The sequence below is a fragment of the Ixodes scapularis genome, unplaced genomic scaffold (genome assembly GCF_016920785.2).
Source record: "Ixodes scapularis isolate PalLabHiFi unplaced genomic scaffold, ASM1692078v2 PGA_scaffold1__304_contigs__length_218370807, whole genome shotgun sequence".
Classification (NCBI taxonomy): Eukaryota; Metazoa; Arthropoda; class Arachnida; order Ixodida; family Ixodidae; genus Ixodes; species Ixodes scapularis.
This window is the reverse complement of record NW_024609846.1, coordinates 108,151,520-108,165,114: the sequence shown is the minus strand read 5'-3', so window position 1 is coordinate 108,165,114 and position 13,595 is coordinate 108,151,520. Positions and strand designations below refer to the sequence as shown.

The 13,595-nt window shown below is 44.2% G+C and overlaps 1 protein-coding gene across 1 annotated transcript in view; it reads left to right on the top strand.

Moving 5' to 3' along the window:
* The window catches only part of LOC115310771 (neprilysin-1-like), a 163,130-nt gene that overhangs the window by 14,032 nt on the left and 135,503 nt on the right, over positions 1–13,595 (top strand). The window contains exons 3-5 of the mRNA XM_040212952.3: positions 1,309–1,470; positions 4,201–4,290; positions 8,192–8,388. Coding sequence (XP_040068886.1) covers positions 1,309–1,470; positions 4,201–4,290; positions 8,192–8,388 — 449 coding nt within the window. The remainder of the gene's footprint in view (positions 1–1,308; positions 1,471–4,200; positions 4,291–8,191; positions 8,389–13,595) is intronic.

Here is a 13,595-nt window from a genome sequence, read left to right as displayed (position 1 = left end):
TGAAACAAACATGTGGACTATATAAAAAAAAACAAGGCAATAAAAAAACTCCGGTATCTGCGAAGAAGCCTGTTTAGGACACCTCCTTCGGTTAAGACTTGCGTATAAAGCTCTAGTAAGACCGACCCTAGAGTACGCATCCGAAGTCTGGGATCCCTGGCAGGTCACACTTCCAAGGGAGCTTGAAAACTAGCAGTCACTGGCACTGCGCTCAGTCTTTTCTGACTTTGGGAGTACTACATCTGTTACGACGCTGAAACGACAGGCTGGTTTGCAGCCACTAAAAAACCGCAGAATGTTCCAGCGCCTGAAATTGTTTTTTCAAATATACAACATTATTAGAATTGATAAATCCAAACATGTGAAGCCGAAAAGCTACCGGCTAGATCGCCTGCACCACCAGAAAGTTTTAACCGCTATTGATGCCCGTATAAATATTTTTAAACAGTCATTTTTTGTTCAGGCGGTAGAGTTGTGGAATAAACTTCCTGCTAGTGTCGTTGCACTGGAATCCCTTTCTGAATTCGAGAATGCCAGAAGCGTATTGTTTGACTTGTAAGTGTGACCCTTCTTGTGGGTGTATCTGTGAGTGGCATATTTTTGGGGTGAGGTTCCCAAAGGTTGATTTTGAAAGCGGTGCTTGAGGTGTATATTTTTGTGGTGCGGATCCTGGAGATTGCTCTGAATGTTGATATTTGAAAGCAGTGTAGTATTTGATTTCCGTGTTTGTATTACCCCCTCCTGCCTCGGTCCTTGAAGGGGCTGGCAGTATTGTGAAATAAATAAATAAAAATGAAATAAATAAAAAGTGGTTGTTGAGCTCAAGGTATTTGTGGATTATGTCAGGATCGCACGTGGCGTTGGAATTAGTGAAAATCAGAGGCGCTGGGTTCGGGAGAAGGTGAAAGGGAAGGGTGGTGACGGTGGAGGTGTGGGGAGAAGAGCGATATTTTTCTCTTATTCCTCTATATTGTTTACACTTTTTTTTTTCTCAAATGAAGTGATTTGTTTTCTCCCCCCCACCCTCTTTCTCGCCCCGCCCTCCGAAGTCGATCACAGTTCGCAAGGAAACGTTAAGAATTGAATACGTAAAAAGTATATTCTGTTCTGGTTGTTACCTTTTGGTTATCTTAATTGATTACCTCGTGCTGTGTTTCTCTCGTTAGTGACGTAATTATGTAGCATAATACTTGTTGTTCTGCGATAGATCAGGGTGCAAACCAAGTGCACCTCATAAAGAAGTTTTGTGTTCCTTTTATTACTGCAGTTTATATAATTGGTACAATCCTATTGTTGATTTTTTTGCAGCTAAAATAATGTTGGACAGCATGAACCAGACCGTGGATCCTTGTACTGACTTCTATGAATACGCCTGTGGAAACTGGAAAAAAACACACGAAATACCTGGCCACTGGACCAAATTCGGACATCGGCATATTCTTTATACTAAAGTTCAGATGGACCTAAAAAGTATGTTTTCATTAAGGCTGTCAACTAAAAAAAATTTATCTTGTCTTAAAAAATGACTGTACCGCTTGATTAGCGGTATAGAAAAAGCGAAATATTCTGCCAAAACTTTGCTGCGGCCGGTGCCAATTTTATGGGCGCTAAGCCTGTCATATTATGCTTGTTTTATATCTTGTGTCTCTAAAGAATACTAGACAACGCATCTAGGAGGGCACAGAGAATTTCGAAATTGTGTTTCATGGCGCAAGCTCATTCCACACGCTTTAAGAATCCGAAGGAAACTCAGAGTTGCAATCATTAATTGTCTTTTCTTTTTCTTCATAACGCGACCAAACACCTCAGCACGTCTCTTCTTTCAGGATTGATATAAGAGCAAAGGACATGTCCTGAAAAAAGGTGGCAAATAAGTGTAATTTGTTTTTCTTCGATGCTTACTGGGCGCGTTGGTTGACTATGTCATATGAAAAGACAATCGCGAAAAGCACTTTAGTTCCCCTTAAGGGCAAGCCAATAAACTATGAGTTTCATAGCATTTATAATTGTGTTTATTTTTATATGTAAAGCAATCTTATGTGCGTTCTTTTTTCGGAACTCCACTAGCACGTTCGTCATTAAACCCATATCATATTTAGTACTGCGGTGGACGTACCAAGCACCTAGTATGCCAAGCTTTTCCGTTCAGAATACAGCATTTTAGGTGTCTTTCAAACCGCCAGTGTAGCTTTGATGCTTCCTGGGTTCTTCGTTTGTTTTATTTATTTACTTCTGCGCCACTATGTAGGTATTAGCTTCACCACTTCCTCGAAATCTCCAAGAACAAAATCCAGGCTCTTCAGAATCAGAAACTTCCGCACTTTTATTAGGAGAGCAAACTTGGAGAGTAACCTCCGTTTTTTTTTTGGCGTGTCAAACCAAGATGCGTTAATAAGGATCTAAGCGAGAAGCTCGTGAAATATTTCAGTAGGCGAGAACAAGACGCTTTTGAAACCCCAACGACTCCCCTTGTCGAACACAATCAAGCTTTTAATATCTACCACAATGCCTCAAAATTGAAGTATTATCTTGTGTCTCCAATTTACCCTGCACTGCATATCTCTCTTATATTAATATAGTTTGTTTGTGTAGTTGCGTGACCTTAAACAGCGAAAAAAAATATTCCGCGCATAAATCAAACTTAACCGTGCGTGATAATGGGACTACGTACTCCGAGAATTGCGCAGCGTGAAAGCCAGTTTGAGTATTTCTTACTGAAATTTATTACAGAGTATTTAATTCAGTAAATATATCTACATCGAACCAATATATTTTATGTTAAGGAGTCATCAGGCAATACAAAAATTTGCCTCATGAGATCGCAGACTCTTAGAAGTTATGGAAAAAGCGCGCAAAATACGACAAAAATACACCACGAAGTAATGACTTTCTACAAATAGTTGAATTGAAACTGAAAAAAACACGAAAATATTCTCCTGAGGGTGTCGATGCGCAAACGACACCTATCTTTAGTCCTTTATCCCCCTGCTCGGGGAAGGGGAAGAGGTTTCATCTTGTGCTATCAAAATAAAAGTGTAACCATGAAGTCGATCGTCATAATCCCTTGTTTAGAACAAGTATGTCGTTCAATTTAATTTTGTTTTCTGCTTTTTATATTTGCCCACAATATCAGTCGTCTTACAGTCATAAAATGTCTATCGAAATTTATTAACGCTTCAAAACCCATGAGGTTGCGGCAGTAACCAATCAGAACACCGAATAACAAATACCGAGGCAAGAGGCCTTAAAAAAATAAGTCAGGTGCTACGTTTTTTAATATAAAAATCACCATACCAAACTTGACTAGAAATTATGTGGAAGACAAGCGATTCTCTGGGTCGTGTTTCGCTTTGTTCTTGTTTTCATCGATTTTTTTCTCTTAATGATAAATTAATCCGGAATTTAAATTTGTCGGCTTCTTGCACAGGGGTTACGATGATGTGAGAACATCAACCTTTTATTGGCTGACTAAAAACAAATAGTGGGTAGACCTTCAAGCATCTAGCATTCAGGTCTACCCACTATTTCCTTTGAATCCAATCAAAGCCAATCGGTGCTCGGTGTCGTTCTGATATCACCGCAACCCTGTGCAAGAAGCAGACGACTTGCTTTCCACCTAACTTGCTCGAAACTCTCGTTATTGGTCAGGACTCAACAGCCAATGAGTGTGTGGCATCACGCGATAAAAACGCTGAGAAATAATCCTAATACAGGAAGCGTGAACAGCAAAAGCTGCGCTTTGTTTTTCTTAAGCGGTCAAAGACCATAGACGCTTAGCGCTGCCAGTTGCTGGTTCCCAGAAGGATCCTTTTTCAGATTATTTTACAAGCACCGGCTATCGTTATCCCTTGTTATAACACCCTAATATTAAAGTCTGATGGCTGTTAACTGCAGAACGAACTCGCGAAAATGGGTATTTACCTTGAGGGCATACACACATAAAAGTCTAACGTAAAAAATAAAAAAAAAAAAAAATGACTTAGCGGTGCGTCTTTCAATATGCTGGCTACGCCATCTGGTGAACCTGTTGGCAAATATACGCCATCAATCGTGATTCGTGGCCCGGGAAAAAATTTGAAAACGTGATGAGATTACTAAATAATTTAGTGTGGTTACATCTTAATTTGAATGAAGTTACTATCTTCTTTACAACATACAGGGTTGACATGAAATAATCTTGAATATTTTTCTTATATCTAGATATTTTATTGAACGCTACGCTTAAGGAAGAAGACCCGCAGAATGCTACTAATAAGGCTATCCTGGCCTACAGAGTCTGCCTTTGTGAGAGTACGTAAGTTTCTTGTTCAAGGTAAAATAACTAAATGGCGGAGCCAGAGTATCGCATTCCCTTTTTTTCAATGCCGAGTCCTTATTGGTGGCGAAGTGGCAAGATTCACGAAATGATCCAAAGCGCCTGCGGGGTGCACACGCGTGCGCTGTTGAGAGAAAGGGTTACCTGCTTCCTGGACGTTGGGAATCCAAACCCATGTCTGAAATTTCAACATTAGCCTGAATCAACCGCACTTTTTTGTTCGTACGACACCAGAAACTGTTACTGAACGAAACCAAATTGGTGGGAAGGTAAACTCAGATACCCCCCCCCCCCCCCCCCCCAATTTGAAGAAAGATAAATCCCTTAACAGGGATGGCCAACTATAAGTAGCCCATAGACTTTGCAGTTTTATTATAAAAACCACCAATTAATATCTGTCGGTGTCAAGACTACATTCCCCGTAAAAACGGAAAAAGCACCTCTGAACAACCGTTTGTGTCATAAACGCAAAATCTATAGAAACTAAGAAACATCAATTTCTAGACATCATTTGTATTAGCTAAGACTGTTTTTGTCAATAACCTTCCGATCAAGAATAAAACTTGATATTTCATTAGTTCTTCACCGAGAATCACCGCTTTTTTGTGTCCTTTGAGAAGATTTTGTCAATATACATACATATTGAAAATAATACACACCGAAAATCATCCACAATTTTGTCTTTTAAATATAGGCCGGAAAGTCTACGACGTGGCTATACACATCTGATGAAAATAAACCGCAGTCTTTCCTTTTCCGAATTTGTTTAGCGCTTTATTCTGTACGGCGACACAAGAGTCTAATGTGTTTTTTTAAACTGTTTCCACTTCGCGCTACATAGTGATGGTGAGAATTTACAGATCTGCAAGAGTCTGCTTTCCCAACCGAGTTCACTTGAGTGCGCCTTAATCCATAGACCTCTACGTTATGCGTGACATCGGCAGCAATAAAAACCCAAAAGCATTTCAAGCAACCCTAAATCCCTCAATATACACTTTGCGCGTTTTTCCTGCTGTCATTCACAAAGGGTGGTTTTTGAACGATGGTTGCATTAATTTGTTTATGAATTATGATTACCTAACTCATCGTACAATATCTTAACACTTTCAGAAATAAGGATTCCGCACTTCAAAACCTCCCACATTCGATTTTGCCCTCGCACTGAATTTAGCAAAATGCTTTAACTGCCGTAAATTTAAATGATTCGTTAGTAACGTGCACATGCTTCGTGGGACAATTCCTAACAAGTAAATTGTCCACACCGATGGATTGATCTAAAACCTGCCCTTTCAAAACATGCACAAATGGCCTTTTACATTATGTCCTCGCCCTTGAAGCAACGAATTCACGTTCTCATGGACATAAGGGAAAATCTCATATTTGTGCCGTTATGTGTTTTGTTTTTGAAATGTATACATCAAGCTAGGCTTTTTTGTGTTTTGTTTGGTGTTTAGGGTTTTAATATGAGTTTTGGACTGGACAAGCAGTTCGGAAAATAAAAATCAGAATGGATTAAATCGTGATTTAAATCAGACCAGTTGTTCGACGACAATTTAAATCAAGCTTTCCCTGCACAAGTATTCCTGCAAATATGTATGATTTACCGTTCATCTATCATGTGATGCTTTCTGTGTGCACTGTTTTGTACTAAATCATAGAGTCGATCAAGCAAGAACAATTCATATCAGGCTGAACACGAGCAGAAGCAGTTCTCGTCTGAGCAACTTGGAGCACTGAGCTGTCTTCCTATCTTCCACTCCGTTGCACTATTACGTAGTGGCGTATTGAAAGCGAATCAAAACACGAAAGAAAGAAGGAAGGAAACGAAAACTAGGGAAGTTATGTTCTATCGCAAGCGAGCGAGAATTAAAAAAAAGTGCATATTGAGGATTTTTGCTGTCGTAGAAAGACAAATCGTTTAGTGTTCTCGTATGGCGGAGTTTACATCAATAAAGAGTTATTAATTAACCTGTATTTTAAATTTACAGTAATTACTTATTCTGCATTGTTATTAGTCTGACTAATTAATCAATCAGTGTTCCATGTTTAAATATATATCGTGAGTGACAAAATCACTATTTTTAGCTACTCTAACTGAAATCAAATTAATCTGCTTTTAATACAATAAATGTCCAGTTTTTACCTTTTTTTTACTTTCCTAAGAAGCGACAGAAATGTAAGCGCAAACTGTAAACATGCTGAAGCTGGTAGAACCCGGTGGAAACATACATTTTACCATTGAAAGAACACGCACACATTGCTTTATTATTGATCATTTCTAGCGAGGTTATTCGTCCTAAGGACACTGATGGTCGTCATAAAAAGACAGGCGTCAACTAAAAAAATTTAAGGGAAGCTTAAACGCCTACCTCTCGTGTATCAACCATACTTCTGTTAATTTTGATTTTTTTAATTTAAAGCTCGATGGAACAGTCTTCCATGTCAATTTTTAGAATATTTGTAAATAACGTATATAGTCCTTATTGTTAAACTGAAGCGGAAGCTATACAGTAGACAGCTCCTGAACCGATTTGGTCAAGAATGTATATCCTAATTAAGCAAATTTATATTTTCACAAATTATAACCACGCCTTCTCCCTGAAAGTAAAAATACACATGCAAGATGGTAAACAAGCTCCAAATAATAGGCCCCATTATGGGAATACTTGACTGGGTTGTGTTGTTTTTTTGTTTCTTTTTTTCGCACAACTGCGTCTGTTTTTTGCGCGCTTGGAGGGGGTGCAAATTAGGGAAGTCGATCTCACGAAACCTTGGTCAGGGAAGTGACGTCCCGCACGTAAAATTAATCTTGAAGGGGATGCAGGGATTAGAAGACGATGAGAAAAAAAACTTGGTCAAGGAATGTCACGAAAACTTGGTCACCGAAGTGGCGTCATGAGTGTTAAAATACATTTGAAGTTATTTTGAACGCGAAAGAAAAAAAAAAAAAAAAATACCGTACGAGAACTCATGCGTGACGACGCACTCCTCGCACCATGGTACACCAATGATTCGGCGAACATGTTATAGCATCCGCCACGGAGGCGCCGACAACTCTTTTTATCCTCGTATGCTTTTCCCGAAAAAAAAAGTAACATGTGTTTGAAATGGCCCAATAGCACACCTATGTTTTGTCCGTCGACTTACTTCGCACGCCATTCCGAAAATACGAATCGGAGACGACGCCGCGGGGTGCTGTAAGATTGCTTCAACGGGACGCCGAGCCACGGGCATTCACATCTTGCCAACGTTGCTTCTTGCGCACCCAGCATCGTCATGCGGCACGAGTCGCTGGACGTATCTCCAGCTGCCAGAAAAGCACATATGAAATGAGTGGACAAAGCACGGCTTTCTTACATTCACCCCAACCCCTCTCATTTTTCCTGCCATCCCCACGTAGTTCTAGAGAACTTATTGCAGCATAGTACACCTATGCACCGACCAGATGTTTCGATTTGTTGCAGTCTCGGGTTTCCGAACATGGGCATTCTCTCTGGATGCTGCCAAACGAACAGTAATACGATATAAGCTGAGATCATTTGCTCCTTTTCTCGCATTCGCAAATCTCGGCGCTGTCATGCTATCCTAGCACGGTGCCATCGGAGTACCTCAGTGCGAGAAAACCAATTTAGGTTTTGTCGCTATATTGATCGGGAAAACGTCTCCCGCTACACAAAGCTTGTAAATTGAATTGGTGTATAATTACACACCATTTTAGGTTTTCCGGCAAGTCTTTGATATATCTAGACGCGACGGTGAACGACCGTACACGATCTCGCGGTTTTGAGACCGTAAAAATGATCTTGCATTTAAACGAAGCATTGTCAACATTTTACATGTACCTTATCACATTTGATTGTTTTGTATGTCAAACAGCTCTCAACGAAACAGCGAAATTTAATGACCTGCTGCAGCTACTTAAGGAAGATGGCTTTACCAAGTGGCCATTACTGAATAAAGGAGAATCACCTTATGAAAACTACACTCAACTACTCAACCAATCAACGTTTCTTCCATTTGTTCGTTTCTATGTATCCAAGGACTATAAGAATCCTCATTCAAACGTGATTTACGTAAGTATCAAACAGCCTCTTTCAAAACCCTTTTTGATTCCTCACAGTTCCTTAGTACGCGGGCAGTGTTGCCCGACATTAATGCAGCCGCGCGGGCCCTCAGTTACTAACGACGGGAGCAATACAGACGGTTTCTAACAGTACCCATTCACTTGGCAGTGCGTCCCCAACCTCCGGGCCGGGGTCTGTGAGATAGTCAGTCCTCTCTGGCGGCTAACAGATTGCAAAGGCAGTTTTTTCGCTCTCTTCGACATTATCTTACAACGAACTGCATACCATCGCATCACTTCATTGATTTTTTTTTTTTTTTTACTCGTGAAAGCATTTTACCGGCACCCTGGGAATTGCGCGTGCCCGAGTGTGTAAATAAATGCAGCTATCAGTTTTGTTAACAGAAGCGACATATGCGTCATTTTCCAGCTCCAGCCTATTCTAAAATGTATTAAAACACTTGATTCTTCGCCAAAAAGTCTGTTACACTGTTAAGAAATCCGGAGGGCCTCCGGATTTCTTAAAAGGGTGCAAAAGTGACAATTGCTGCAATCCAAACTGTTTACAAAAGCGCAGCGCCACAAGAAAAAGGCACAACTCACCGAGAGAACGTTTCGCCGGTCTCGCGGCGTGATCAAAGCTTTTTTACTTACTTACTTTACTATGACGAATGTATTAGTAACTTGCGGCACGCGCGGTCCAGAAAGGAGCTTGATCCAGTGGCGACGGAAGAGGGGAAATGGGTACGGTGGGCGGTGACAGCGTCAGAGTGCACACGAGCATATGGGCCACGTTTGAAGTACTTTTCTATCTCGCCGTTTCTTACTTTTGTGTTCGAAAACGTACCTTGCGCCGAAGCGTTGCTGTATTTGTGCTGCCATGTGATTCATTCAAATGAATTTGGAGCACAGCCATGGTTAATAGTGAATAATAGCGATCACGGATTTTCCCCCCTTTATTGATAAGAATTTTCGCAGGAAGAGCTGGACGGTCCAGAACTCCGTGGCCGATATATGCTGCAACGACATCGCCGCTCGACAGACCTTCAAACTTTGCCGTTGCGTCAATTCTTGATCGGTGTCCAAGCGTGCGAAGGCACAGAGACGCAGCACTTAGGCGTGCCAACGAAGCTTTGATCACGCCGCGAGAGCGGTGAAATTGGCTTTCCACGACTTGTGCCTTTGATAGCCGATTCACACGACGGACCGAATCGCGATTTTCGTCCGCGGACCGTGTACCACGTGACCGGCACGTCACCGATTCCTGCGATCCGCGCCTCGTCCGCGGAGGCGCGGACTAATGAAGTCGAGTGCTTTTTTCACTCGCGGACGTTTGGCGGCAGATTGGCTTGGAAAGCGTTTAGTCTGGCAACGGTACATTGTTTTCTTGGTTTTTTGCTTATGGGCGTTCAAAACAAAATGGCGCATCGTTGTGTTTTGTGCGTTGCTGGTTCATTTTGACGCGCGATTCTTGGTTCCACGAGTGAAAGAAACTCCAGAAACTTGTCTGGCTGACGCGACGCAGGTTTCGGTACTCCTCCGGGTCCGTGTCACGATGCTCCCGTCAAAATTTGTCTAGCACGCCGCGGTAATTCTTGCACATCCGATCAGGATTTCACCGAGCAAGACCTCTCTTGTAAGTTGTGAATGTGGTGTGCTTGAGTGTTGTGCACGCGCGCGGAGTGCGTGAAGGCATCTCCAAACGCCCCTCCGCGAGCCCAGAACTTCGTCGCGTCTACGCCGAGGCTTTCTCGAGCAGGACCATGCCTGTGTCACTGTCATGCTTTGGGTTAGTAAAGTTAGTGGCGGTTGGTGCGAAGCCTGCCTCAGTGTTTTGTCTCGATCTGTGCGTAACAGCAGCGTATGATTCTCAATCGCGGTAGCAAACGTCGATTTCTCTCTTGGACACCGGTGCCGCGGTGCGATGTTGGAGTTTCGCAGCACTGTGGGGTGGCGAGCTGAATCGGTCCATCCTCACTGGCGTCTGCTCGTCGTCTCCCTCGTGTGGATGCGCTTGGGAGACGGATGAACCGCGGATATGTCATCATCACGTGATCAATCCGTCCGCGGATCAGTCCGTCGTGTGAATCGGCTATTAGGGGCGAAGCTCCTTAGGGGCTAGCCATGTCCGTATGTCCGTCCGCCGTTGGGTCACGACCACGTGAGCACGTGCCTCCGTGCTCGTGCAGGGCAAAAAAACTACAACAAAAAAAAACGACCGCATCTCCACGTGGTGAATGATGTTGATTGAGTGAAGCTCTGGGGGTGCTTGTCTGCGAAGACGGTAAGCCGCAGCATGCAGAGCCTTTCGTTCGTTTTCATCAATGTCAGAAAGAGAATGTGTGGTATGGAACGTGGTTATATGCGCATTTCAACATTTGACCGCAGCGTGATATAAATGAAAACGAACAAAAGGCTCGGCATGCTGCGTATGTGGTTGGTGTGCCGGCGTACCGAACCTTCATCTATGTTCAACATCCATGAACGGAGGCCCATCTGACGTTCAATCACGCCAGGAAGCCAGCCTTTGCCGTATCGAAACTTCTTAGCCCAGACCGACTGTCCCACGCTCTGTTTTCGTGCGTTAGTGACGCTTTCCGTGCTGGCTGGCTTTTCAGAAGTTACTGTTTTTAATCGTTCCAGAACTGATGGAAGTTCCCTGTCATAAAGCAACCATGCTGGCGTTTCTCCCGTTGCAACGTGAATGCTAGTGTGCCGTTTGAATAAAAACCTGGCCAGCACACAAATCAGCTCCTTCTTTCCTTTCTTCCCGAGTGCCAGTCTTAGCTCCTGTACCATGCGCTCCGCCTGGCCATTATTCCCGGGATGGTACGGTGCACTTGTTACAGCGATGATCCCGTTGTTTCCCCCAGTAAAATTATTTCATCTCCTCAAAAACTAGCGCCGTGCCATTGTCCGACACAAGCTTCCTTGGTAGACCAAACGCTGCAAAAATGGTCCGTAATTCTTTACTGATGGCGGCAGACCTCATGTTGCGGACCACGCGCTCTTGCAGCCCCTTCGTGGACGCGTCCACCAAAACCACAAGCACATGACCCATGACAAGACCTACGAAGTCCAGGTGAACAGTGTCCCACGGCTCGGTTGCCTATTCCACACAGGGATAAGTTCCTTCGCAGGTGACTTCATTTGCATCTGGTAGGTACTACATGCAGCGACGCATGCTTCAATATCGGCGTCAATCCCGGGCCACCAAACAGCGAGCGCAAGTTTTCATCGCGAGGATTCCGCGATGTCCCGAGTGAATTAGGGCCATCCTCTCAAGTTGTTAGGAATCACGACTTGTGTTCCCCAGCTTACGCATCCTCTGTGTCTGGACAACTCTGCCGCTTTACTTCTTTACGGCGAGTGCTCTGGGGACTGATACCGATCCAGAGTGCCTTCTTGCACTGCCTGGTATATATGGTTACCAAGATGACGTCACGGGCTGTCTCCCTGGCTACTTGGTCTGCGGAGAGCGGAGGGCGGGTCAAGGCCTCGAACATCAGGATTTCTCCTGGTACTCCTGGTTCCTCCTCCGTGGTTGGCATAAAGGGTAGGCTTAGAGCGTCCGCGTTCTGATGGCAGTTTCCTGGCCTGTACTTTAGCTCATACTAATAAGCGGTCAATTTTACGCACAATCTGGTTATCCGCGGTGACAACACTTGTGGAACGGGCTTGTCAGCTCATAGGATGCCAAGAAAAGGTTGATGATCTGTATAGATTATCATGCTTCGCCCCGCGACATACTGATGGAAATGGAATACTCTATACACATTGGCTAGGCCCTCTCAGTTAAGTTGTGAGTAGTTGCGTTCAGCGGTTCCCATGGAGTGTCCTGAACGCAAACGCAATCGGAGCCACTCGGCTGTCAGAGTCAAACTGTGATAGTACGGCACCCACACCGTCGCAGGACAACAGCAGTGGTTTTCTTTCGTCATAGTCTGCTAGTAGTGTATACTGCAGCACCAGATCATTCAACTTCTGGAAAGCCTCGCGGTGGTTTTCCTCCCACCGCCACTCCATTTTCCGTTCCAGTAGGGGATAAAGCTCTTTCGGAATCGTTGCTCTACACTCTAAAAATCTGTCATAAAACGCTAACAGTACTAGAAAGGATTGCAGCTCTGTCTTGTTCCTTGGCTCAGGAGCCTGTACTACGGCCTGAATCTTGTCCTGCGTGGGATGTATACCGTCCGCATTGATGAGGTGGCAAAGACATTTTAATTCACTCACCCCGAAGCGGCATTTGGTTTCCTTTAGCTTTAGTCCTGCATCGTCTAGTTTCATCAGTACTTAATCGAGTCGATAGGTATGTTCTTCTGCAGTCTCCCCGCTGATGATATGCCATCTAGGTACGCACTGACTCCTGAGATGCCCGCTAATGTTGTGTCCGTGACTTTCGGAAGATTGCAAGAGCTGCCGCCACTCCGAAAGAAAGTCGCTTCACTCGATACAACCTCTTGATGGCATTGATTGTCAGTACCTCGGCCGTGTCATTTGTCACCCGTAGTTGTTAAGCCTGCGCAAGGTCCAGCGTCCAGAAGACTGTGTCACCCCGGAGTTTAGACAAAGCTTCCGCGGGTGTCGGCAGCGGTTAAACCAGCGGCTTCGCTGTATTGTTCACCATGCTGCGGTAGTCCCTCTAGAGCCTCCACCGAACCATCCGCCTTCCTAACCACCACCACGGGCCTGGCCCATGATGAATGTTGGACCTTTTCCAGGATGCCCCGCTATTGCAGTGCCATCAGTTCGCATTCCACGACAGCACGCAGGGCGAAAGGTACCTGGCATGCCTTGAGGAATCTTGGCGTTGCTGACTCCTTGCTTTCCAACTGAACAGGTGGGCCGTTGTACCCTGTGATGTCGGACTTAATCACCGCTTTGTGTACACTGAAAACTTTCTGGACTTCTTTGTCTGGCGAACGATGGTGTGTCTCGCTGACCTGGGCCGTAAGCGCTGGAAACCAATTTCTGCCCATCACGTTGCATTCGGTTCCACTTGTTATAACCAGCGGTAGAACGTAGTCCTTGGACTTATGTCTCACGTGCACCTCAGCTGAGACAAGGACACTCAAGCCTTCGCCGGTTCATGTCTGAACGGTGACGTTCTTTTTCCGCAGGTGGGGAGGTCTGGTCGGCCACACCTTCCGGTAGGTGGCCTCACTGATTACCGTTAATGCTGCTCCTGAGTCCACCTCGAATCCTAGTAACTTTCCG